Genomic DNA, 24,071 nt, shown 5'->3' on the forward strand with positions numbered 1-24,071 from the left:
AATTGGGGTTTGAGGAATTAATTGGGGTTTCAGGAATGAATTGGGGTTTGAGGAATTAATTGGGGTTTCAGGAATTAATTGGGGTTTGAGGACTTAATTGGGGTTTCAGGAATGAATTGGGGTTTGAGGAATGAATTGGGGTTTCAGGAACTGGGGTTTGAGGAATTAATTGGGGTTTGAGGAATTAATTGGGGTTTCAGGAATTGGGGTTTTAGGAATGAATTGGGGTTTCAGGAATGAATTGGGGTTTGAGGAATGAATTGGGGTTTGAGGAATTAATTGGGGTTTCAGGAATGAATTGGGGTTTCAGGAATGAATTGGGGTTTCAGGAATGAATTGGGGTTTCAGGAATTAATTGGGGTTTCAGGAATTAATTGGGGTTTGAGGACTTAATTGGGGTTTCAGGAATGAATTGGGGTTTGAGGAATGAATTGGGGTTTCAGGAATGAATTGGGGTTTCAGGAACTGGGGTTTGAGGAATTAATTGGGGTTTCAGGAATTGGGGTTTTAGGAATGAATTGGGGTTTCAGGAATGAATTGGGGTTTGAGGAATGAATTGGGGTTTGAGGAATTAATTGGGGTTTCAGGAATGAATTGGGGTTTCAGGAATGAATTGGGGTTTCAGGAATGAATTGGGGTTTCAGGAATTAATTGGGGTTTCAGGAATTAATTGGGGTTTGAGGACTTAATTGGGGTTTCAGGAATGAATTGGGGTTTGAGGAATGAATTGGGGTTTCAGGAATGAATTGGGGTTTCAGGAACTGGGGTTTGAGGAATTAATTGGGGTTTCAGGAATTGGGGTTTTAGGAATGAATTGGGGTTTCAGGAATGAATTGGGGTTTCAGGAACTGGGGTTTCAGGAATTAATTGGGGTGTGAGGAATGAATTGGGGTTTGAGGAATTAATTGGGGTTTCAGGAATTGGGGTTTCAGGAATGAATTGGGGTTTCAGGAATTGGGGTTTTAGGAATTAATTGGGGTTTGAAGGTGCCTTCCCACCCAAAGCATCCTGGAATTCCAGGATTCCAACACTCATCCTGCAGGGATCCTTTTGGGATCACCCTATTCTAGTTCCATGACATTAATTATATTCACTAATTTTCCTTCTAAGTACTGCCAGCGTTACCAAAATCTGATTTCCAAGCTGCTTTTTAGATCTTAATGAATATTTTGGGATTCACAGAGCTCGGGATTAGCCAGGAAAAGGGAGCAAAAAAATCAAGGGATTTGTTGATAAGGGGGAAAAAAACAAAAAAAAATAAAATATTAGAAGGGAATATCCAGTGCTCAGGAACAGGTGGAAAGGCCCAGGGGAAAAAAAATGGTTCAGGGAAATAAAATAAATAAATAAATAAAATAATAATTGGGAAAAAAAAAATCACAGGGAAAAAAAAAATAATAAAAGGTGTCCAGGGGAAAAAAAAAAATGGCCCTGGAAATAAAAAATAGCCCAGGGGAAAAAAAAAAAAAAAAAAAGTCAGGAGGAAAGAGGGTCCAGAAAAATAAAAAAAGGCCAAGAGGGAAAAAAAAAAAGGATCAGAGGGAAAAATAAGGCCCAGGAAAAAAAAAAAATTAAAAGGCCCAGGAAAAAATATTTTAAAAAAGACCAAGGATTAAAAAAAATATATTAAAAAAAAAAGGTGCAGGAAAAAAATAATAAAAAAGGCTCAGGAAAGAATAAGAATTTCGGACTGATAAAAACTCCTGAATTTCTCCCTTTTTTGGGAATTTCTGTCCATCCCAAACTCCTGAGTTTCTCCCTTTTTTGGGAATTTCTGCCCATCCCAAACTCCTGAGTTTCTCCCTTTTTTGGGAATTCCTGCCCATCCCAAACTCCGGAGTTTCTTCCCCTTTTTTTGGGAATTTCTGCCCATCCAAAACTCCTGAGTTTCTCCCTTTTTTGGGAATTTCTGCCCATCCCAAACTCCTGAATTTCTTCCCCTTTTTTGGGAATTTCTGCCCATCCCAAACTCCTGAGTTTCTCCCCTTTTTTGGGAATTTCTGCCCATCCCAAACTCCTGAGTTTCTCCCTTTTTTGGGAATTTCTGCCCATCCCAAACTCCTGAGTTTCTCCCTTTTTTGGGAATTTCTGCCCATCCCAAACTCCTGAGTTTCTCCCTTTTTTGGGAATTTCTGCCCATCCCAAACTCCTGAGTTTCTTCCCCTTTTTGGGAATTTCTGCCCATCCCAAACTCCTGAGTTTCTCCCTTTTTTGGGAATTTCTGCCCATCCCAAACTCCTGAATTTCTTCCCCTTTTTTTTTGGGAATTTCTGCCCATCCCAAACTCCTGAGTTTCTCCCTTTTTTGGGAATTTCTGCCCATCCCAAACTCCTGAGTTTCTCCCTTTTTTGGGAATTTCTGCCCATCCCAAACTCCTGAGTTTCTCCCTTTTTTGGGAATTTCTGCCCATCCCAAACTCCTGAGTTTCTCCCCTTTTTTGGGAATTTCTGCCCATCCCAAACTCCTGAGTTTCTCTCCTTTTTTGGGAATTTCTGCCCATCCCAAACTCCTGAGTTTCTCCCTTTTTTGGGAATTTCTGCCCATCCCAAACTCCTGAGTTTCTCCCTTTTTTGGGAATTTCTGCCCATCCCAAACTCCTGAGTTTCTCCCTTTTTTGGGAATTTCTGCCCATCCCAAACTCCTGAGTTTCTCCCTTTTTTGGGAATTTCTGCCCATCCCAAACTCCTGAGTTTCTCCCTTTTTTGGGAATTTCTGCCCATCCCAAACTCCTGAGTTTCTCCCTTTTTTGGGAATTTCTGCCCATCCCAAACTCCTGAGTTTCTCCCTTTTTTGGGAATTTCTGCCCATCCCAAACTCCTGAGTTTCTCCCCTTTTTTGGGAATTTCTGCCCATCCCAAACTCCTGAATTTCTTCCCTTTTTTGGGAATTTCTGCCCATCCCAAACTCCTGAGTTTCTCCCCTTTTTTGGGAATTTCTGCCCATCCCAAACTCCTGAGTTTCTTCCCCCTTTTGGGAATTTCTGCCCATCCCAATCTCCTGAATTTCTTCCCCTTTTTGGGAATTTCTGCCCATCCCAAACTCCTGAGTTTCTCCCTTTTTTGGGAATTTCTGCCCATCCCAAACTCCTGAGTTTCTCCCTTTTTTGGGAATTTCTGCCCATCCCAAACTCCTGAGTTTCTCCCTTTTTTGGGAATTTCTGCCCATCCCAAACTCCTGAGTTTCTCCCTTTTTTGGGAATTTCTGCCCATCCCAAACTCCTGAGTTTCTCCCTTTTTTGGGAATTTCTGCCCATCCCAAACTCCTGAGTTTCTCCCTTTTTTGGGAATTTCTGCCCATCCCAAACTCCTGAGTTTCTCCCTTTTTTGGGAATTTCTGCCCATCCCAAACTCCTGAGTTTCTCCCTTTTTTGGGAATTTCTGCCCATCCCAAACTCCTGAGTTTCTCCCCTTTTTTGGGAATTTCTGCCCATCCCAAACTCCTGAGTTTCTCTCCTTTTTTGGGAATTTCTGCCCATCCCAAACTCCTGAGTTTCTCCCTTTTTTGGGAATTTCTGCCCATCCCAAACTCCTGAGTTTCTCCCTTTTTTGGGAATTTCTGCCCATCCCAAACTCCTGAGTTTCTCCCCTTTTTTGGGAATTTCTGCCCATCCCAAACTCCTGAGTTTCTCTCCTTTTTTGGGAATTTCTGCCCATCCCAAACTCCTGAGTTTCTCCCTTTTTTGGGAATTTCTGCCCATCCCAAACTCCTGAGTTTCTCCCTTTTTTGGGAATTTCTGTCCATCCCAAACTCCTGAGTTTCTCCCTTTTTTGGGAATTTCTGCCCATCCCAAACTCCTGAGTTTCTCCCTTTTTTGGGAATTTCTGCCCATCCCAAACTCCTGAGTTTCTCCCTTTTTGGGAATTTCTGCCCATCCCAAACTCCTGAGTTTCTTCCCCCTTTTGGGAATTTCTGCCCATCCCAATCTCCTGAATTTCTTCCCCTTTTTGGGAATTTCTGCCCATCCCAAACTCCTGAGTTTCTCCCTTTTTTGGGAATTTCTGTCCATCCCAAACTCCTGAGTTTCTCCCTTTTTTGGGAATTTCTGCCCATCCCAAACTCCTGAGTTTCTCCCTTTTTTGGGAATTTCTGCCCATCCCAAACTCCTGAGTTTCTCCCTTTTTTGGGAATTTCTGCCCATCCCAAACTCCTGAGTTTCTCCCTTTTTTGGGAATTTCTGCCCATCCCAAACTCCTGAGTTTCTCCCTTTTTTGGGAATTTCTGCCCATCCCAAACTCCTGAGTTTCTCCCTTTTTTGGGAATTTCTGCCCATCCCAAACTCCCGATCATCTCCGGTCACTGCTGCCTGCCCTGGGGCTTTGTTCCGTTTTTCTCTTCCCAGGCTGGACCTGGAGGGGGAGCAGCAGCCGGCACTGGGACCTGGAAAATCCTGCCTTAAAACCAGAATTAACTGTGAGTAACCCCGGTGTAACCCCGGCACTAACTGTGTGTAACCCCGGTGTAACCCCGGCACTAACTGTGAATAACCCCGGTGTAACACCGGTACTAACTGTGTGTAACCCCAGCACTAACTGTGAGTAACCCCGGTGTAACACTGGCACTAACTGTGTGTAACCCCGGTGTAACACCAGTACTAACTGTGTGTAACCCCGGTACTAACTGTGAGTAACCCCGGTGTAACACTGGCACTAACTGTGAGTAACCCCGGTGTAACACCAGCACTAACTGTGTGTAACCCCGGTGTAACACTGGCACTAACTGTGAGTAACCCCAGTGTAACACCAGTACTAACTGTGAGTAACCCCGGTGTAACACCAGTACTAACTGTGTGTAACCCCGGTGTAACCCCGGCACTAACTGTGTGTAACCCCGGTGTAACACCAGTACTAACTGTGAGTAACCCCGGTGTAACACCAGTACTAACTGTGTGTAACCCCGGTGTAACCCCAGTACTAACTGTGTGTAACCCCAGCACTAACTGTGTGTAACCCCGGTGTAACCCCAGCACTAACTGTGAGTAACCCCGGTGTAACACTGGCACTAACTGTGTGTAACCCCGGTGTAACACCAGTACTAACTGTGAGTAACCCCGGTGTAACCCCGGCACTAACTGTGTGTAACCCCGGTGTAACACCAGTACTAACTGGTTTAGTACCAGCATTAACTGGGGGTGTAACCCTGATTTAACACCGGCACTGACTGAGTCTGAGACTCCTCCGGCCAAGGCTTCACCTCCCTCCAAGAAATCAGCAGGGAAAGAGTTCCCGGAGACCTCGGGGTGCCCCACACTGCTCATTTCGGGGTGGGGACTGGGGTTGGAGAGAGGAATAGCCAGGAAATCCCATAAAGGATCCCACGGGCCCCAGGCACATCCCATAAAGGATCCCATGGGCACCAGGGAAATCCCATAAAGGATCCCACGGACCCCAGGGAAATCCCATAAAGGATCCCATGGGCACCAGGCACATCCCATAAAGGATCCCAGCCCAGGAAATCCCATAAAGGATCCCAGCCCAGGGAAATCCCATAAAGGATCCCAGCCCAGGGAAATCCCATAAAGGATCCCACGGGCCCCAGGGAAATCCCATAAAGGATCCCACGGGCCCCAGGGAAATCCCATAAAGGATCCCATGGGCACCAGGAAATCCCATAAAGGATCCCAGCCCAGGGAAATCCCATAAAGGATCCCAGCCCAGGGAAATCCCATAAAGGATCCCACGGGCCCCAGGGAAATCCCATAAAGGATCCCACGGGCCCCAGGGAAATCCCATAAAGGATCCCATGGGCACCAGGAAATCCCATAAAGGATCCCATGGGCACCAGGGAAATCCCATAAAGGATCCCATGGGCACCAGGCAAATCCCATAAAGGATCCCAGCCCAGGAAATCTCATAAAGGATCCCACAGGCACCTGGCACGTCCCATAAAGGATCCCACAGGCCCCAGGGAAATCCCATAAAGGATCCCACGGGCCCCAGGCAAATCCCATAAAGGATCCCAGCCCAGGAAATCCCATAAAGGATCCCACGGGCCCCAGGGAAATCCCATAAAGGATCCCAGCCCAGGAAATCCCATAAAGGATCCCAGCCCAGGGAAATCCCATAAAGGATCCCACGGGCCCCAGGGAAATCCCATAAAGGATCCCACGGGCCCCAGGGAAATCCCATAAAGGATCCCAGCCCAGGAAATCCCATAAAGGATCCCAGCCCAGGGAAATCCCATAAAGGATCCCACGGGCCCCAGGGAAATCCCATAAAGGATCCCACGGGCACCAGGCAAATCCCATAAAGGATCCCAGCCCAGGGAAATCCCATAAAGGATCCCACGGGCCCCAGGGAAATCCCATAAAGGATCCCAGGGGCCCCAGGGAAATCCCATAAAGGATCCCACGGGCACCAGGGAAATCCCATAAAGGATCCCAGCCCAGGAAATCCCATAAAGGATCCCAGCCCAGGGAAATCCCATAAAGGATCCCAGCCCAGGGAAATCCCATAAAGGATCCCAGCCCAGGGAAATCCCATAAAGGATCCCAGCCCAGGGAAATCCCATAAAGGATCCCACAGGCCCCAGGGAAATCCCATAAAGGATCCCAGCCCAGGAAATCCCATAAAGGATCCCACAGGCCCCAGGGAAATCCCATAAAGGATCCCAGCCCAGGAAATCCCATAAAGGATCCCACGGGCCCCAGGCAAATCCCATAAAGGATCCCACAGGCACCAGGCACATCCCATAAAGGATCCCACAGGCCCCAGGGAAATCCCATAAAGGATCCCAGCCCAGGGAAATCCCATAAAGGATCCCATGGGCACCAGGCACATCCCATAAAGGATCCCATGGGCACCAGGCACATCCCATAAAGGATCCCAGCCCAGTGAAATCCTATAAAGGATCCCAGCCCAGGAAATCCCAGCACTCACGCGTTGCAGTACGGTTTTTTCTCGTAGCCCTTGTAGTTCTTCATGTTCAGGGTCATCTTGCAGGTCTCGCAGTGGAAACATGATTTGTGCCAGAACTGCAGCCAAAAAAAAAAATTAAAAAAGTAAATGTAACAACCATCAGCTCTGGGGATCCCAAAAATCCTGCTGGAATCCTGCAATTCCCACCCAGGCATCCCCAAAAATCCTGCAATTCCCACCCAGGCATCCCCAAAAATCCTGCAATTCCCACCCAGGCACCCCCAAAAATTCCACTGGAATCCTGCATTTCCCACCTGGCCACTCCTCTGATGTGACCCCAGGAAAACCAAATTTCCCTTCCAAGGATTGTCAAAAATAGCTACAAAAATGGGATTTCCAAGCTCCCCTTTTAGATATTAAGAAAGAATTTGGGCTCACAGAGCTCGGGAGAAGCCAGAAAACGGGAGCACAAAAAAAATCAGGATCCTTCTGGATAAGGACAAAAAGCAAAATAGGAAAAAACCCACCACCCAGCAATAAACAACAACAACAAAAAAATAAATAAAGAAAAACAGCCCAAAACCACAACAACAAAACAAACAAAAAAACACACACACACACACAAAAGCCCCCAAAAATAAACCCAAAAAAAAAAAAACCAAATAAAAAACAAAACAAGAAAAAAACAACAACAACAAAAAAATAAAAACCAACTACAAAACCCCAAAATTTGGAAGGTTGGTTAAATTTAATCCTGGCTAATTTAGGATAAAATTCCACCTCTCCTGATCTTCCCAATGCATTTATCCCAGGCAAGGAGGGATTTTCCTTCCACGGCTCCAGGAATGGGAAAATTTCCCTCTGGAAGTGACAGCAGAGGGAACAGCTGCGTTTGAAGGTTCAAAGCTGCTGCTTTGGGTTTTTTATTTTATTTTATTTTTATTTCCTGCTGCTCTACCCTGTGTCAGCCAGAAGAGCAGGTCAGGTGAGGCTGCACGAGCCAAGAAGGAAAAGGTTTTCATGGGAAGAGGAACAATCCCAAAAAAAAAAAAAATCCTGACCCCACAAACCCTCCAGGAGTATTTTAAGGTTGGTTTTTTTAGGAATTGTTCTCAAGGAATTGTTCCCACCTGGCCCCAGGCTGGGAGAACAGCTCAGAGCTGGAATTAAAGGTTGGTTTTGATGGGCTGGGAGGTGTTTTCCAACTGAAGAGAAATGGTCCAGAGGGATTTTAAAAAAATATATAAAATGGTCTAGAGGGAAAAAGGGACAAGAAAAAACAAAAGAAAACAAAAAAAAAAAAAAGGCCCAGGAAAAACAACAATAAAAAAAAAAGGCCCAGAAAACACAACAATAAAAAATAAAAAAAGCTCCCACCCCAAAAAGACCCAAAAGCTGCTCCTGTTGCACCCTGCCCTGCCTCCATCCCCACAGGAGGATTTTGCCTCCCAAGATCCAGCAGGGAAAGAACCCCAATCCCAAAGCCAGGAACAGTGATGCTGATTTTGGGATTGGGAGGCTGCTCAGCCCTGCCAAATTCCACTTCCAGCCCAAATTTCAATTTTCCAGGGGATTGGAGGGGTCTGTGGGAATTCCCAGAGCAGAATGGGAATTTCCTGGAGATTCCTCCTGGGAAGGAACAGGGAAAGAAGGAAAGCACAGCCTGGAGCAAAATCTTCACAGCTCCCAAATCATCCCCAAAAAAATCATCCCAATCACCCCAACAGCTCAATTAACAGCCCCAAGCACTAATTAGAGCACAGGGAAGGGTGACACCCAAGCCTTCAGCACTGAACCATCACACCCAGCTCGTGGTTCTGGCTGACATTTCCAGTTCAAGTGTCCCTGAAGCTGATTCTCCTCTCCAAGAACAGCCCTGGATCCTCGTTCCCGCAGGGAGCCAAGCCCTGCTGTCACCTCCCCTGGTGCCACACCCGCTTCACAAACACTGCCAGGCTCCGGGGACGTGACTCAGCCCTGCTAAGGACAATTCTCCTCCTCCCAGTTGCTCTGAGCAATGAATTTGTTCCTCCTCTCTGCTCACACCAGTTCCTCCAGCCGGAGGGGTTTTGCTCCTCCATCCCTTCCCAGTGTGGTTTTGTTTTTTACCCCACCCCCTTCCCAGCTTTTGGGCTGCTGGAGGGTGGATCAACAGCTGGATCCCAATGTTTTGGGGTTTGTTGGAAATCCCAGACTGTTATAGGGGGGGTTAAGGGCCCTTATTCCAAGCCCTTCCCTGCAAGGATTGCCAGAGGTGTCACCATGGATGTGCAGGGGTGAACTGAGAGTCAGCACCGCTCCAAAGCCTTCTCCTCAAGGAATTTCCCAGCTCCCAGCAGGATCTGGCACAGCCAGCAGCAGATCCCTGAGATCCAGCAGGGAAAGAACAACCCCAAATCCGGGAACAGCAGCAGATCCCTGAGATCCAGCAGGGAAACAACAACAACCCCAAATCCGGGAACAGCAGCAGATCCCTGAGATCCAGCAGGGAAACAACAACAACCCCAAATCCGGGAACAGCAGCAGATCCCTGAGATCCAGCAGGGAAACAACAACAACCCCAAATCTGGGAACAGCAGCAGATCCCTGAGATCCAGCAGGGAAAGAACAACAACCCCAAATCTGGGAACAGCAGCAGATCCCTGAGATCCAGCAGGGAAAGAACAACAACCCCAAATCTGGGAACAGCAGCAGATCCCTGAGATCCAGCAGGGAAACAACAACAACCCCAAATCTGGGAACAGCAGCAGATCCCTGAGATCCAGCAGGGAAAGAACAACCCCAAATCTGGGAACAGCAGCAGATCCCTGAGATCCAGCAGGGAAACAACAACAACCCCAAATCTGGGAACAGCAGCAGATCCCTGAGATCCCAATCCCAGTTCCAGAAACAGCAGATCCCTGCGATCCAGCGGATCCCTGGCAGCCCCCAGCAGGACACTGCTCCCATCCAAGAGCATTCCCAGCACATTCCCACCGCAGTTCCCAGCGGGAATTGCTCAGCAGCGCCATTCCCAGCCCCAGGCTCTCCCCAGGGAGCTGGGACGCCTCTGGAACACTTTTCCCTGCCCTCCAGCCCCGTTTCCAGCGCTCTCTGTCTCACACACCGAGATGGGATTCACGCTGGATCCACAAAAATAAGGCAGCACTAAAAGGAGGCTGGAGCACGGCTGGACACAGGGGACCAGGAGTTATTTCTGCTTCCAGGAACGTTCTGCTCGCCGTGGAGAAAGAGGACAGCTTCCAGAAGGGGTTTTAGAGGAGCATGAACACCCTGTGCTTCAATTGAGCCTGGAGGTGATCCCAGGTGCTCCCACATCCCAGCAGGCTGGACAGGATTTCTGAGTGTGAACACCCATTTTGGAAACTCTTCTGGTCATGGGAAAATCATGGATTTAAAGGAAAATGGCTCTAAGACTTTTCCAGGTTATCCAGGTGAGTGGGTCAGAGATAATCCATGCTGGGGTACTAAAGGATGCCTTGGATTTATAACCATGGAATGGTTTGGGATGGAAGGGACCTTAAAACACATCCAGTGCCACCCCTGCAGTGGGCAGGGACATCTTCCACCGTCCCAGGTGCTCCAAGACTGGCCTGGGACACTTCCAGGGATCCGGGGCAGCCACAGCTGCTCTGGATCCCACCAGGCAAAACCCAAAACTCCACACGTGGAGCAAACAAAACCCCAACAACCTCCACACCTGGATCCCCCAGATGTGAGGAGAGCAGCAGGAGGGACCCTGGCCTGGAGAAGAGCCCTGGTGAGGCTCAGGCTGAGCCCAGCCCAGTTCTGGCAGTGCTGGTGTCACTTCCCCAGCGGAAACCCGGGGGGGGCAGGGACAGCGAGGTCCCCAAAGCCACTCGGGGCAGGCAGTCACGCTCTGGGTAAAGCAGCGAGGTTTTCATAAATCCCAAAGGGAAGTGGGATTTTTTTTTTTTTTTTTCCCCCGGGGTTCTGGGGGCAAAGCGAGCTCATCCGGACAGCCCGAGGCTGTGGCTGTGCCCTCCCAGCACAGCCCGGCTGCCCTTCGGACTCTGCCCGGGACAGGGAACTCCAGGGCTGGGAAAAACGGGGAGAGGGAAACTCCAGGGGTTGGGAAAAACGGGGAGAGGGGAACTCCAGGGGCTGGGAAAAACAGGGAGAGGGAAAGTCCAGGGGTTGGGAAAAACGGGCACCCCAAGGGTTGGGAAAAATGGGGAGAGGGGCAAGGAGCAGGAAAAACAGGGACAGGGGAACTCTGAGGGTTAGGAAAAGCAGGGACAGGAGCGTTCCAAGGGTTGGGACAAGGAAGGACGGGGGCATTACAAGGGTTGGGACAATCAGGGATAGAGGTAAGGACCAGGAAAAGCAGGGAAAGGGGCACTTCAAGGGTCGGGACAATCAGGGACAGGAACACCCCAAGGGTCAGGAAAAACAGGGACAGGAGCATTCCAAAGGTAGGGACAGTCAGGGATAAGGGCACGCCAAGGGTCGGGAAAAGCAAGGACCGAAGCATTCCAATGGTTGGGAAAAACAAGAATAGGGGCAAGGACCAGGAAAAGCAGAGACAGGGACACTCCAAGAGCTGGGGCAGGAGCACCCCAAGGACCAGGAAAAGCAGGGACAGGAGCATTCCAAGGGTCGGGACAACCAGGGACAGGAGCATTCCGAGGGCCTGCCCACGGTTTCCCGGGATTTAGGGCAGCTCTCCGGGAAAAGGGCAGCCGGAGGCGCTCCAGGGCGGGGTGAGCCGCACGGTTTTTAGGAAGAGGAAGTGAGTGGGGAGCCCGAGGAGGACAAGATGGTGACTGCAGGTTCCTGTCTGCTTCCCACAGTTGGAATTCACCATCTCCAGGAGCTGGCTGAGCCCGGGCTCATCCCCAGTCCTGGCATCCCCCTTCCCTCCCGGCCAGCCGCAATCCCAAAGCTCCCTTTCCCTTCCAGTTATCCCAAATCCCAGCACCCTTTTCCCTTTTCTCTTCACCCCAATCCCAACACTGCCCTTCCTTTACAAACATCTACAATCCACAAGCCCTTCCAAATATCCACAATTCCAACGCTCCTTCCCCTTCCAAATATCCACAAACCCTTCCCCTTCCAGATATCCACAATTCCAACGCTCCTTCTCCTTCCAAATATCCACAAACCCTTCCCCTTCCAAATATCCACAATTCCAACGCTCCTTCTCCTTCCATATATCCACAAACCCTTCCCCTTCCAAATATCCACAATTCCAACGCTCCTTTCCCCTTCCAAATATCCACAAACCCTTCCCCTTCCAAATATCCACAATTCCAACGCTCCTTCTCCTTCCAAACATCCCCAATCCCAACGCTCCTTTCCCCTTCCAAACATCCACATCCTCCAATCCCCCCCGTCCCTTCCATTTATTCCCCCAACCCCTTTTCCCTCCTTATTGTCCCCAACCCCAACATCCAGCAGCTCCTGTAGGCTCCCAGGGCACAGAGCCACTCACTGATCCCAAATCCCAGGACTCGGGGATGGGGAGGGGGGGGTGGGATAGTTCAGCTCCGGGCCATTCCCAGCCTCAGGAAGAAGCATCATCCCTTAAAAATGCGAGCAACAGGGTCCTGCCGGAGCTCAGGAATGCCGCTGGAGAGCGGGGCGTTCTTCCCAGTTACTTTTTTTAGTCCCTAAACTGGTTGTCCCAGAAGCCTGGGAGAGGAGGAGGGGGAGGAGAGAGGCTCCAGAGGAAAGTAAATCCCATGGGAAGAGCGCCGGGAATGGAGAACCACCAGCACCCTTCTCCACCTCCAGAGCTTTGGTTTCGATGGGGAAAATACTCCAAAAAATACTTCTGGTTAAGGGAGGCAGCCTCGGAGCGGAGGAATGGGATTTTGGAACAGAGGAGAATCAATGGAGAATGGAAGATTTGAAAAGAATAAAAATTTTAAAGGGAGGGGAAAAAAAAAAAGGGGGGGGAAAAAAAGCTCGATAATGGAAACCAGATGAGGTTCCCGGCTTTAGGGAAGCGTTAACTGTTGCTTTCCTCGGGCCTCCACACGGATGTGCTGCCTTTGAATCGGCGATATTCAAATAAATGGAAATATTTGCTATGGAAGGAAAAGCTGGGGATGGCTGCCAGAGCCCCCCGGGTAAAAAAAAAAAAAATAATAATAATAAAAAAAATAGCTCTATCCTTGTCCCCTCGGGACACCGGGGAGACAGCATGGAAATAACGCCAGGAAAAGGGAGCCGGCAGTGGGAAGTGGGAGACCCAGATTCCCTGGAGTCCCCCCAGGATAATGGGGGGGGGTCGTTCCCACCACGAGGGGATTCAGCGTGGAAACACCTCCAGGAAAAGCGGGGTGTGGAGTGGGAAACGCGGAAATATTCCCGGGAATAGGGTGGGGAGGAGAACCGTGTCCATAAGGAAGTGTCACCCACTGAGGGGGGGAGATGGAATCCTGGCCGTGACCACCCCCAAGATAACGAGACCACTTGGAGGAAAAAAAAAACCGAAAAAAAAAAACCAAAACCAAAAACAAACAAAAATCCCCAAAAAAACAGGAATTGGGGTGAGGAGGGAAACCATCCTATCTAAAGACAATCCTATGGGGGAAATAATAATATTAAAAAAAAATAAAAAATAATCATCACAAATTCTTATCCCCCTCCCCACGTGCGACACTCCGGAGCTCACCTTGTCCAAGCAGTTCACCTTCTCCGTGGGGTACACGATCTTCCCGCAGCGGGCGCAGTTGGGATTCATGGCCAAAAAAACACGCGTGGAGGAGGGGAGAAGGGGAAAAAAAAAAAAAAAAACAAAAAAACAAAAATAAAATAAAATTAAAAAAAAAAAAAAATCACTCCCTAACCCTCCCCCACAACCTTCTTCCTCCTTCTTCTTCCACTGAGCCGCCGCCCGCGATGTCGCGACTTTAAATAGTCGGGAAGGGAAGGGGAGGGGAAGGGAGGGGAAGGGAGGGAGGGGGAGGAAAGTGGGCGGGGCGCGCGCCCACGCGTGCGTGCCTCCGTGCGTGCGCGCGCCCGCCCGCCCCTGGGGGCGCAGCGCCGAGTTGGAACAGCCTTAAAAAAAAAAAAAAAAAAAAAAAAAAGGGACTTAAAAACAGCATAAAAACGCGTTAAAAAAAAAATAATAAAATAATAAATTCACAAAGCGGGCGCGGCGGGATTCGAACCCGTGAACCTTCGGGTGCGCGGCGGGTGTAGTGGGGACTCCCGGGGCGGGCGCGCGGCGAGCGGGGGTATAGCTCAGTGGTAGAGCATTTGACTGCAGATCAAGAGGTCCCTGGTTCAAATCCGGGTGCCCCCTCGATTGGTGCTTTTTAAACGTTTTGCCCATTTTTTTTCGGTTTGGTTTTTATTTATTTATTTTTTTTTTCGGTCGGTATTTCCGGGCTGGATGAGGCGGGAAGGGTCGCATTCGCGCGCTCATCCCGGGTTCCGCAATCCGATCGGGAATCGCGCAGTACTGGAGTAATCCCTAAAAGAACTCCCAAGCACAGGACATCCCAGGGCGGGGGTATAGCTCAGTGGCAGAGCATTTGACTGCAGATCAAGAGGTCCCCGGTTCAAATCCGGGTGCCCCCTCTTTTTTTTTTTTTTTTTTTCTTTTCTTTCTTCTTTTATTTTTGTTTTCCCTCCCTTTACCCAGAGTTTTCTCTCCCGAATTATCCCTGGCTGCTCTTTCCGCTCCCGCCGCCCTTTCCCGGTGTTCCCGGTGCTCCCGGTGTTCCCGGGGGGAGGTGCCGCGTTTCCCGCCGCCGCTAGGGGGCGCCGCGCGCGGACAGGCGGGGCGGGCGCGTCACGTGACTTCCACCGCCTCTTCCGGCGCCAAGATGTCGAAGAGAGGTGAGGCCGGCGCTCCTCTCCGCCGCCATCCGGCTCCATCCGCCGCTATCCGGTGTCCCCATGGCTCCTCCCGGCGCAGCGGGGACCCGGGGAGAGGCGCCTGAGCCCGGGTGGGAGCGGATGGCACGGGTGATGTCGCTGTCGCCCTTTCCGTGAGGCGCAGGCCCGGGACCCGCTCCGCGCCGGCCGCGGCCGCGTCGTGAGGCGGTACCGGGGCCTTAACGCTCTTCTCGACCCGTAGGACGCGGAGGTTCGTCCGGGGCCAAGTTCCGCATCTCCCTGGGTCTCCCGGTGGGAGCCGTGATCAACTGCGCCGACAACACCGGTGAGTGCGGGACTGGGAGCGCGGGGACAGCGGGAGGGACCCCCGGAGAAAGGGCCCTCCGTGCCCCACAGGTGTTCAATGCGTGCCCGAACATCAGCGTTCCCTCTGGAACATCTCCCTGCGCCTGTGCTGGTGGCAGCGCTCTTGGGTGTCCCCGCGATGCGACACGAGTCCCTGGCTATCCCGGGATAAGGGCGGCTCTGCTCCCCGGCTCTCCCGGGATAACTGTGGCACCGCTCTCCGCAGGGGCCAAGAACCTCTACATCATCTCCGTGAAGGGCATCAAGGGCCGCCTGAACCGGCTGCCGGCGGCCGGCGTGGGTGACATGGTGATGGCCACGGTGAAGAAGGGCAAGCCGGAGCTGAGGAAGAAGGGTGGGTGCCACCGTTCCCTGTCCGGGAATGTCACAGGAATCGGGAATGTCGCCTCCCCCTTCTCTAAAGCACTCGTTGGGTCTGTGCCGTGGCTCAGGGAGTTGTCGTGGAAGGGCAGAGCAAAGGCACCGCTTTTGGGTGAAGTGGCAGCTGCTGGTGCTGTTGATTTCAATCAGTGGTGGGACACTTTTGGGTTTGGGAATCGTGGGAAGGGACCTGAAATGGCATCTGTGACCAGGGAAATCTGCCATTGTCCCAACGGCGCCTGGTCCAGCCTGCCCTTGGGCACTTCCAGGGATCCAGGGGCAGCCACAGCTGCTCTGGGCACCCTGGGCCAGGGAGGAATTCTTTGCCAAAATCCCTTCCCGAGTCCGTTTCTCCACTTGTAAAAGAGGAGTGATGTCACATGGGTCTGTAAAAGTAAAAATTACGGAATCTCTGAACGATTTGGGTGGGAAGGAACCTTAAATCCCATCCAGGTCCATTCCCTGCCATGGGTTTGCTCCTGCTCCAGAGGAGTTTTTGCTGAATATTCCTTATGAAAGAATAATTTAATTTAAAATAAAGGCGGTGAAGTTGTATACCCCTGGATTCTTACACAGTCAGCTTTAAGGGGACTGTTAACTACAAAGCGTAACCTTTACGAGGTGCAAACCAAAAAACCACCCCGAATCCGTGCCTGGGGTTTGGTTCCTGCAGGATCTGTCTGGGATGTGAGCTCATCCTGAGGGCTGTGACACTTTTTTCCTCGCAGTGCACCCAGCAGTGGTGATCAGGCAGCGGAAATCCTACAGGAGAAAAGATGGGGTGTTCCTGTACTTCGAGGACAACGCGGGAGTGATTGTAAATAACAAAGGGGAAATGAAAGGTGAGGCTGGGGCTTGGCAGTGCCAAAGGGCTGAGCTCTGCTGGAGGGGAAAGAGGACTCGGGATTCCCCTCAGAGAGTGGGATTTGGGGTGGGAAATGCTACCCTGAACCATCTGTGAGCTCTAAAACACAGAATTCCAAAATGGTTTGACTGGAAGGGAGCTCAAAGCTCACCTTAGAGACCTCTCCCACTATCCCAGGCTTCTCCAAGCTCCATCCAGCCTGGCCTTGGACACTTCCAGGGATTCAGGTTCAGCCACAGCTGCTCTGGGAATTCCATCCCAGCCTCTCAGCCCCGTGGTGTTGTCCCTGTTTTCCAGGTTCAGCCATCACTGGTCCCGTGGCCAAGGAATGTGCAGATCTGTGGCCCAGGATCGCCTCCAACGCCGGGAGCATCGCCTGATCCCCATCCTCATCCTGCCCCTGCCCAGGGACACAAAATAAATCTCCTCCTACCAACTCCGTGGTGTTTTTCTTGCCAAACGGGAGCAGGATTGTGCTGGGAACAAATTGTGTGGTTTTATGGAGCTCCAGCTGGAAAATGGGATTTTTAGGGGATTTAACAGCTGTGTTTTTCAAGGCAGGTTCCTGAAGAAGCCCTGGAATGGCTCAAATTTTAGTGACCCTGAATGGATGCCTTGTCTGAGGGGAGCTGGCAGGGTTCTGGGGCAGCTCTGCCTTTGTGCAGAAGCTCCCAGAACTGGAGAATATCCAGAATTTTCTTCTGGAATGAGCAGCTCTAACTGTTGAGAGGGAAATAGTGCCCTGGGAGCTGCAGGACAGTGGGACCTGAGGAATGTCCCTTGCTTGGGGACATGGGGACACCACGGCTGTCACCTGAGGAGTGGCTGGAGCTGGAGCCTGGAGCCAATTGCACCTGGAGAGCCTGAGCTGAGCTCGGGATCAGCCCAGAACCTTGAGGAGCAGAGTGGGAAGGGATGGCCGGGGAAAAGCTTTGGGCTGTTTGTGTTTTTCCTGGTGTTCCTGGAGCAAAAGGAATGGTCTGGGTGGGAGCTGTCGTTTCCTGACCCTACAGGTGACAGCAGGGTGGCTTTGCCCTGGGTTTGGGACCCTGAACGACCTGAACGTGCCTGAACGACCACCCTGACCCCAAATCCCAGGGTAGGAAAAGGGGCAATCCCAGCACTGCAATTCCTGCCTCCAGCTGGCACTGAGCTGTTCCTGCTGCACTTCTGGAGATTTCCTGATGGTTCTGTGCCATCCCTGATGGTTCTGTGCCATCCCTGATGGTTCTGTGCCATTCCTGATGCCTTCTGTGCCACCCATTCCAGATGTTTTGGTGCCATTCCCGACGTTTTGGTGCCGAGGTCACAGCAGGGAAGTCAGTGACACCTCTGGGATTCAGCGGTGCCACCCCAGGGAAGGCTGCACAAACCCCTGGCCCTGCTCTGGGGAGGACTTTTACACCTCTCTGACTGTTCCCAGTGGATTTCTGGATATTTGGGGATATTTCTGGATATCCCAGAGCTGGGTGCAGGCAGCAGGAGGAAACCTGGCCGAGCACTTGCACATCCTGAGGGTCACTCCCTCTGTTCTCCACAGGGTTTTGGAGCAGGAGAACGCCCGTGGATCATTCCCTGGAGGGGCTCTGGGAGTGATCCCAACATTCCAAACGTGCAGCTGCAGGGGATTTCTGTCTTCCCAAGCAGTGACCATGATCCCAGAGGCCCAGGGACCTGCTTCGTGTGAAGAACCACCCCAATAAAAACTGCTCCTGTGGCTCAGTTTTAACATTCCTGGTTTGTGAAGGTTTTTCTCCACAGCTTCAGAGTTGGGTTAAACATTTTTTGGGAAGTGATTTTTGGAGGTTGTGGCAGTGATTCCTGAGCCCACCCTGAGACCAAACAGGCACGGCCCAGAGCCTGCAGTGACGTTGTGAAGTCAGTGCTGGAAATGTTCCTTTCCTTTGTCCACGTTTGGGTTTTTTTAGTGGGAATTCAGTACCTGCCTCACCAGGAGCAAGGCATCGAGAGCAACGAGGGAGGGCTGGGTGTGCCAGGCAGGGCTGAGAGCAGCTGGAATGTGACGGGGCCACGTCAGTGGCCACAAGGAACCTCACCTGGCCACAAGGAGCCTCACCTGGCCACCCTACCCAGGTGGGGGTATAGCTCAGGGGCAGAGCATTTGACTGCAGATCAAGAGGTCCCCGGTTCAAATCCGGGTGCCCCCTCTCTTTTCCGGATTTCTATCCCCAAAAAAATGTGGTTGGGAGCCCGGAATTAATTCCCAGGTTTTTCCTCTGGGATTTTGTGCAAGGCCCGTGCTGTGCTTGCTGGCCAGAGGTGAAGGCAGCTGATTCCCAGCAGGGCTGATGGTGAGGAAAGGGATGAGGAGTTTGGGAGGACCTGGATTTTCGTCCTGGGATTAATTAGCAGAGTTTTGCTGGGATGTTAACGAGCAGTGAGATTGCTCATGGAAAGCAGGGGGTACTGCTCAGTGGGAGAGATTTTGACTGCAGGTCAAGAGGGCCCTGGTTCAACTCCTCCTTTTCCTTTTCCTCCAACCTTCCTTGGTCCAAATCCTTCAGGGGCAGGTTGGGAAGCTGATGTGGGAATTGTGCTGGGCAGGGAACGTGGGGTGGGAGCACCAAGGCCCTGGAGAAGAGCAGGGGTTGTGTTCTGGGTGAGGAAACACTCCCAGGGAAATCTGGGACTGCCTGAACCCCGCTCTGGGCTCAGTTCTGTGAGGAGAGAAATTCTCTGGAATGGGGGAAAATGGGAATGGATCCCGGCTGGAATCTGGAATGGGGGAAAACGGGAATGGATCCCGGCTGGAATCTGGAATGGGGGAAAACTGGGACTGGATCCCGGCTGGAATCTGGAATGGGAGAAAATGGGAATGGATCCCGGCTGGAATCTGGAATGGGGGAAAACAGGAGTGGATCCCGGCTGGAATCTGGAATGGGGGAAAACTGGGACTGGATCCCGGCTGGAATCTGGAGTGGGGGAAAATGGGAATGGATCCCGGCTGGAATCTGGAATGGGGGAAAACGGGAATGGATCCCGGCTAGAATCTGGAATGAGGGAAAATGGGAATGGATCCCGGCTGGAATCTGGAATGGGGGAAAACAGGAATGGATCCCGGCTGGAATCTGGAATGAGGGAAAATGGGAATGGATCCCGGCTGGAATCTGGAATGGGGGAAAACTGGGACTGGAACTGGGCCAGGATACAGAATGGAGCAAAACCCCAAAACCCAGACAGGATCGGGTGGGAAATGGATTGGATGAAAACCTGGATGGGATCAGAGCAGCATATGGAATGGAGGAAGACACGGACTGGATCAGAACAGGATATGGAATAGAGGAAAACCCGGACTGGATTACAGCTGGAATATGGATTTAGGAGAAAACCTGGACTGGATTGCAGCTGCTATATGGAATGGACGAAAACCTGGACTGGATCACAGTCAGGAAATGGAATAGAGGAACACCCCGACAGGATTTGGCTGGGCTAGGGAATGGAAGAAAACCCAGACTGGATTGCAGCCAATATGGAATGGGAGGGAAACCCGGACTGGATCAGGGTGGGCCATGGTAGGGAAGAAAACCCGGACTGGATAATAGCCAGCATATGGAATGGGAGGAAACCTGAACTGGATCCAGCCAGTTTATTATTCCATAATGGGGAATATCCCGGACTGGATCAGGGCTGGGAAATGGAATGAAACAAATCCTATTTGCCGCATTTAACGCCACTGAACTCCCTGCACCTTGCCAGGGACTGCACAGGGCCTGGTGAGTGAAGGGATCCAGACCCCAGACAGAAAAACTCTTTCCCAAAAAATGTTTTTATATTTCCCTGGTGTAGACACCACTCTGGGGGTATAGCTCAGTGGCAGAGCATTTGACTGCAGATCAAGAGGTCCCTGGTTCAACTCCAGGTGCCCCCTCCTTTTTTTAACTCCTTCCACTTTCCTTCTGCCAAAAACTTGCCCCAGGAGAAATCCACGGAGAGCTGGGAGCTGGTGCTGTGTGTGGGGTGTTGGTTGTGAGCTGCAGCAGCCAGGGAGCAGAGGCTGTGCTGGAAAAGTTTTGGGGTTGTGCTCTGAGGCCTGAGTGCCTGTGTGTGCTTTTGTGTGTCCTGAATTGTGTGTGGTCATGGTGAGGATTCCTCATTTTTACATCATTTACACCACCTTGACCTCCGTGTGCCTTTACCTGGGCTGCACAGGGAGCTGTCAAAGGAAAGAATCCAATCCCTGGACACAAAACTTTTTCTTTTTTTTCCCCTTTTTTTTTTTTTTTTTTGAGATTTCCCTGATGCAGGAGGTGTCCCAGTGGCAGAGCATTTGACTGCAGATCGAGAAATCCCTGGTTCAGCTCCAGGTGCCCCTTCTTTTGCTGCTTCTCCCTGGGGATTTTGGGGTTTGGACACCAGGAGGCACACAGGGAATGGCAGCTCAGCCTCCTCTCCTGCTCTTTCTTCTCCCTGTTGCAGTCAGAGGTGGGAGCGAGGGGGAAATATCAGAGACCCCACGGAGGTTCAGAGCACTCAGGGTCCAGACTGGGACTGGGAGGAACTGGGCCAAGGTGGGAGGGCAGGGATTCAGAGGCTGCTGCTGGCACAGTGCAATCCCACAGGTTCTGCAGCAGGAGCCGATTCCTCAGGGACAGAGAACCCAGGGATTTGGGAAAAACATCCTTAAAATGTTTTCTTTTGCTCAGGAGGCAGCAGGGGGTATAGCTCAGTGGCAGAGCATTTGACTGCAGATCAAGAGGTCCCTGGTTCAACTCCAGGTGCCCCCTCCTTTTTTAACTCCTTCCACCTTTCTTTTGCCCAAAATCCTTCCCGAAAAGAAGCTGGAGAGCTCCGGTTGGATTTTGTGAGTTTGTTGTGTACCCTCAGTGCTGGCTGGGAGCTCCAATCTCAGAGATTTGGGCTCTGACCACTGGGAAGGTTCATGGTTTGTGTTCTGTGTGAGAACTATTGTCTGTCTCTGTGTGCTTTCCTCTGTAGTAACTTCTCCCCTAATTCTCATTTTCTCCCAATTTTCTCCTCATTTTCATACCAGATTTGTGGTATTTTACACCTTACCACAGGAACACTGAGGTGCACAGGGAACTGTCAATTAATGGAATCCAATCCACGGACTGAAAAAAAAAAAAAAAAAAACCAAAAACAACTCCTCACTTTGTAAATAAATATTTTTAAATGTCCCTGCAGGCCCAGAGGGGGTATAGCTCAGTGGCAGAGCATTTGACTGCAGATCAAGAGGTCCCTGGTTCAACTCCAGGTGCCCCCTCTCTTTTCTCTTTTTTTCTCCTCTTCCTTTTGGCCAAATCTTTCATGGGAAGGTCCTGTGGGATGTGGGAGGTTGTGCTGGGCAGGGGATGTGAGGTGGAAGCACCGAGGCCCTGGAAAAGTGCAGGGTTTTGCATTTGGTAGGAACCACAGAGTGTCTGTGTGTGCCTTTCTGTGTTTTTAATTCTCTGTAGCCACCATTTACCAGAATTTCTCCTAATTCCCATCATTTCTCCTAATTTTTCACACTTAGCTCCCTGCACAGCCTTTGGGACCTGTCAAGTGAAGGGATCCAATCCACAGAGATGAAAACCTGAGTCTCTAAAAATGATAAAAAAATGTGTCAGGGGGTATAGCTCAGTGGCAGAGCATTTGACTGCAGATCAAGGGGTCCCTGGTTCAACTCCAGGTGCCCCCTTTTTCCCCCTTTTTTTCCATTAAAAAATGAGGAAGATTGCCCTTTTTTATATACCCCCAGTGTCTGTACCTGAACAGCAGCACGGCTGGGAACTCCAGGATTCAAAACTGAGCATTCAACTACAGAAATCCTGCAGGAATCCAACCTCTGGGGCAGGGACAAAGCCCAGACACAACATTTCTTCCTGTGCTGGTTTGGTTGGGACATTTACCTGCAGTGGGAATAAAACCTGAGCTGGGTTTCAGGGATTTTCTTGCTTTTTTTTTTGTGAATAGTGGGCAGGGGGTATAGCTCAGTGGCAGAGCATTTGACTGCAGATCAAGAGGTCCCTGGTTCAACTCCAGGTGCCCCCTCCTTTTTTTAAGTCCTTCCACTTTCCTTCTGCCAAAAACTTGCCCCAGGAGAAATCCACGGAGAGCTGGGAGCTGGTGCTGTGTGTGGGGTGTTGGTTGTGAGCTGCAGCAGCCAGGGAGCAGAGGCTGTGCTGGAAAAGTTTTGGGGTTGTGCTCTGAGGCCTGAGTGCCTGTGTGTGCTTTTGTGTGTCCTGAATTGTGTGTGGTCATGGTGAGGATTCCTCATTTTTACATCATTTACACCACCTTGACCTCCGTGTGCCTTTACCTGGGCTGCACAGGGAGCTGTCAAAGGAAAGAATCCAATCCCTGGACACAAAACTTTTTTTTTTTCCCAATTATTTTTTTTTGCCAATGTATTTTTTTTTTAACTTTCCCTGGTGCAGGAGGTGGCCCAGGGGGTATAGCTCAGTGGTAGAGCATTTGACTGCAGATCAAGAGGTCCCTGGTTCAACTCCAGGTGCCCCCTCTTTTGTTGTTTTTTTCTCCCTTCTTTCCTCCCACAAATCCCTCACACAAAGCCCACTGGGAGCCTTTCTTACCCCTCTGAGGTCTTGGAAATCACTTGGTGATCTTTGGGCAAGCCTGAACTCTCAACTTTGCCACGTTCCCCTCTGCTCTCCTGAGTTCTGCAGGGCCACACAAACCCAACAGCTGCCACTCGAGTTTTTTCTGTAGGGAGTAATTACCTTTAATTTAAACAGAGAATTCAATGTATAATGTGTTTCCAGGAGTCACGAGCAGCGCTGAGCTGTTTCCCCCGGGCCCTGACGCCCAAGCCAGCCCGGTTAGGTGGCTGCGATGACTCAAGGACATCCTCTGAGTAGCCCCGGGGCTCGAACCCGTGACCCACGGCCCCGCAGGCGGCAGCGCTGCCCCTGAGCCACGCCCGGGGCGCGAGGACGTGGGGGGGGCGGGGGCCGCCGCGGGCGCGGTGGCGCGGGGGCAGCGCTGCAGGCTGGGGAGCGGGAGGTCACGGGTTCGAACCCGGCCTGGCTCTGCCGAGGAGTGCTGGCTGTATCCCGGGAGACCACTGCCCTTATCCCGGGAGATCACAGGCTCCAAACTGGGAGACCATAGCTGTTATACCGGGAGATCACCGGGTATATCCCAGGATATCACTGCTGTTATCCTGGGAGATCACAGCTGTTATCTCGGGAGATCACTGCGTATATCCCAGGATATCACTGGCTCTGCCCTCAGGGGTTCCCCAGCTCTGCCCCACCCCGGCACAGGAGCTCCTTCCTTAGCTCTACCCCATCACAGACCGAGAGGTGCCAGGTCCTGACCCAGCCCGGGCGCCATCGGAGGCGCCACAACCGCCCGGCTCTGCCCCGGGGCGGGCTGTGAGCCACTGAACTCGACACTTTGGCACCAAAGATCCGAGCCAGAGGCGCTGCCCGTGCCCTCCGCGCGTTGCTGGGATGAGCACAGCTTGCCAGACTCGTTTCGTGCCTGTAGGTGTTTTTCGAATTACTCACATCATCATTTCCAGGCGTTTCTTTGGAATTGCTGTAATCAACCTCATTTGAAACAGGCTCAGATCTTGGGTTAATTCCCAGGAAGTGCCCAAAGCCAAGCTGGACGGGGCTTGGAGCAACCTGGGACGGTGAAAGGTGGCCCTGTCCGCGGCAAGGGGTGGGAATGGATGAACTTTGGGGTCCCTTCCCACCCAAACCACTCCAGATTCCACGAACAGAATGAAAAGATCCCCAAGCCCGGTACTGAGGAGCCTTCCCACCGGTTCTTTCTCTCCCTCCTCCTCCCGCACCGCTCCTACTGCGCGCCGCCATCTTCCC

The 24,071-nt window shown here is 51.3% G+C and overlaps 2 protein-coding genes and 10 non-coding genes across 13 annotated transcripts in view; 11 read left to right on the forward strand and 1 right to left on the reverse strand.

Moving 5' to 3' along the window:
* Positions 1 to 14,497, reverse strand: part of LASP1 (LIM and SH3 protein 1) — a 38,194-nt gene extending 23,697 nt beyond the window's left edge. Inside the window, exons 1-2 of one of the 2 annotated variants that reach the window (XM_062508349.1) lie at positions 13,498 to 14,497; positions 6,876 to 6,970 (exon numbers count right to left, since the gene is read on the reverse strand). In XM_062508349.1, coding sequence (XP_062364333.1) covers positions 6,876 to 6,970; positions 13,498 to 13,566 — 164 coding nt within the window. In that variant the 5' untranslated portion in view covers positions 13,567 to 14,497. Of the gene's footprint in view, positions 1 to 6,875; positions 8,817 to 13,497 lie in introns of those variants that run through there. The other variant, XM_062508348.1, reaches the window with a different exon arrangement.
* TRNAC-GCA (transfer RNA cysteine (anticodon GCA)) lies at positions 14,059 to 14,130 on the forward strand. The gene has a single exon. It is a non-coding gene; the product is annotated as a tRNA-Cys (tRNA).
* TRNAC-GCA (transfer RNA cysteine (anticodon GCA)) lies at positions 14,337 to 14,408 on the forward strand. Its single transcript has one exon. It is a non-coding gene; the product is annotated as a tRNA-Cys (tRNA).
* A 122-nt stretch (positions 14,498 to 14,619) lies between the features above and the next one.
* RPL23 (ribosomal protein L23) lies at positions 14,620 to 16,697 on the forward strand. Its single transcript, XM_062508377.1, has 5 exons — positions 14,620 to 14,669; positions 14,911 to 14,994; positions 15,241 to 15,369; positions 16,124 to 16,237; positions 16,558 to 16,697. Exons 1-5 carry the CDS (start codon positions 14,657 to 14,659, stop codon positions 16,638 to 16,640), a joined length of 423 nt encoding a protein of 140 aa, XP_062364361.1. The 5' UTR covers positions 14,620 to 14,656; the 3' UTR covers positions 16,641 to 16,697.
* Positions 15,425 to 15,558, forward strand: LOC134053488 (small nucleolar RNA SNORA21). The gene has a single exon (XR_009933946.1). It is a non-coding gene; the product is annotated as a small nucleolar RNA SNORA21 (small nucleolar RNA).
* Positions 16,698 to 18,356: 1,659 nt separating the features above from the next.
* TRNAC-GCA (transfer RNA cysteine (anticodon GCA)) lies at positions 18,357 to 18,428 on the forward strand. Its single transcript has one exon. It is a non-coding gene; the product is annotated as a tRNA-Cys (tRNA).
* Positions 18,429 to 20,077: 1,649 nt separating this feature from the next.
* On the forward strand, positions 20,078 to 20,149 carry TRNAC-GCA (transfer RNA cysteine (anticodon GCA)). The gene has a single exon. It is a non-coding gene; the product is annotated as a tRNA-Cys (tRNA).
* A 784-nt stretch (positions 20,150 to 20,933) lies between these two features.
* Positions 20,934 to 21,005, forward strand: TRNAC-GCA (transfer RNA cysteine (anticodon GCA)). The gene has a single exon. It is a non-coding gene; the product is annotated as a tRNA-Cys (tRNA).
* Positions 21,006 to 21,430: 425 nt separating this feature from the next.
* On the forward strand, positions 21,431 to 21,502 carry TRNAC-GCA (transfer RNA cysteine (anticodon GCA)). Its single transcript has one exon. It is a non-coding gene; the product is annotated as a tRNA-Cys (tRNA).
* Positions 21,503 to 21,847: 345 nt separating this feature from the next.
* Positions 21,848 to 21,919, forward strand: TRNAC-GCA (transfer RNA cysteine (anticodon GCA)). The gene has a single exon. It is a non-coding gene; the product is annotated as a tRNA-Cys (tRNA).
* Positions 21,920 to 22,200: 281 nt separating this feature from the next.
* Positions 22,201 to 22,272, forward strand: TRNAC-GCA (transfer RNA cysteine (anticodon GCA)). Its single transcript has one exon. It is a non-coding gene; the product is annotated as a tRNA-Cys (tRNA).
* A 397-nt stretch (positions 22,273 to 22,669) lies between these two features.
* On the forward strand, positions 22,670 to 22,741 carry TRNAC-GCA (transfer RNA cysteine (anticodon GCA)). Its single transcript has one exon. It is a non-coding gene; the product is annotated as a tRNA-Cys (tRNA).
* Positions 22,742 to 24,071: the final 1,330 nt, after the last annotated feature.

This window comes from Cinclus cinclus, chromosome 24, assembly GCF_963662255.1.
Source record: "Cinclus cinclus chromosome 24, bCinCin1.1, whole genome shotgun sequence".
NCBI classification, from domain to species: domain Eukaryota; kingdom Metazoa; phylum Chordata; class Aves; order Passeriformes; family Cinclidae; genus Cinclus; species Cinclus cinclus.

Coding starts and splice junctions, on each gene's coding strand:
- RPL23 (XM_062508377.1), top strand. Junction 14,995..15,240: donor CAACTGCGCCGACAACACCG/GTGAGTGCGGGA, acceptor CGCTCTCCGCAG/GGGCCAAGAACCTCTACATC. Junction 15,370..16,123: donor GCCGGAGCTGAGGAAGAAGG/GTGGGTGCCACC, acceptor TTTTCCTCGCAG/TGCACCCAGCAGTGGTGATC.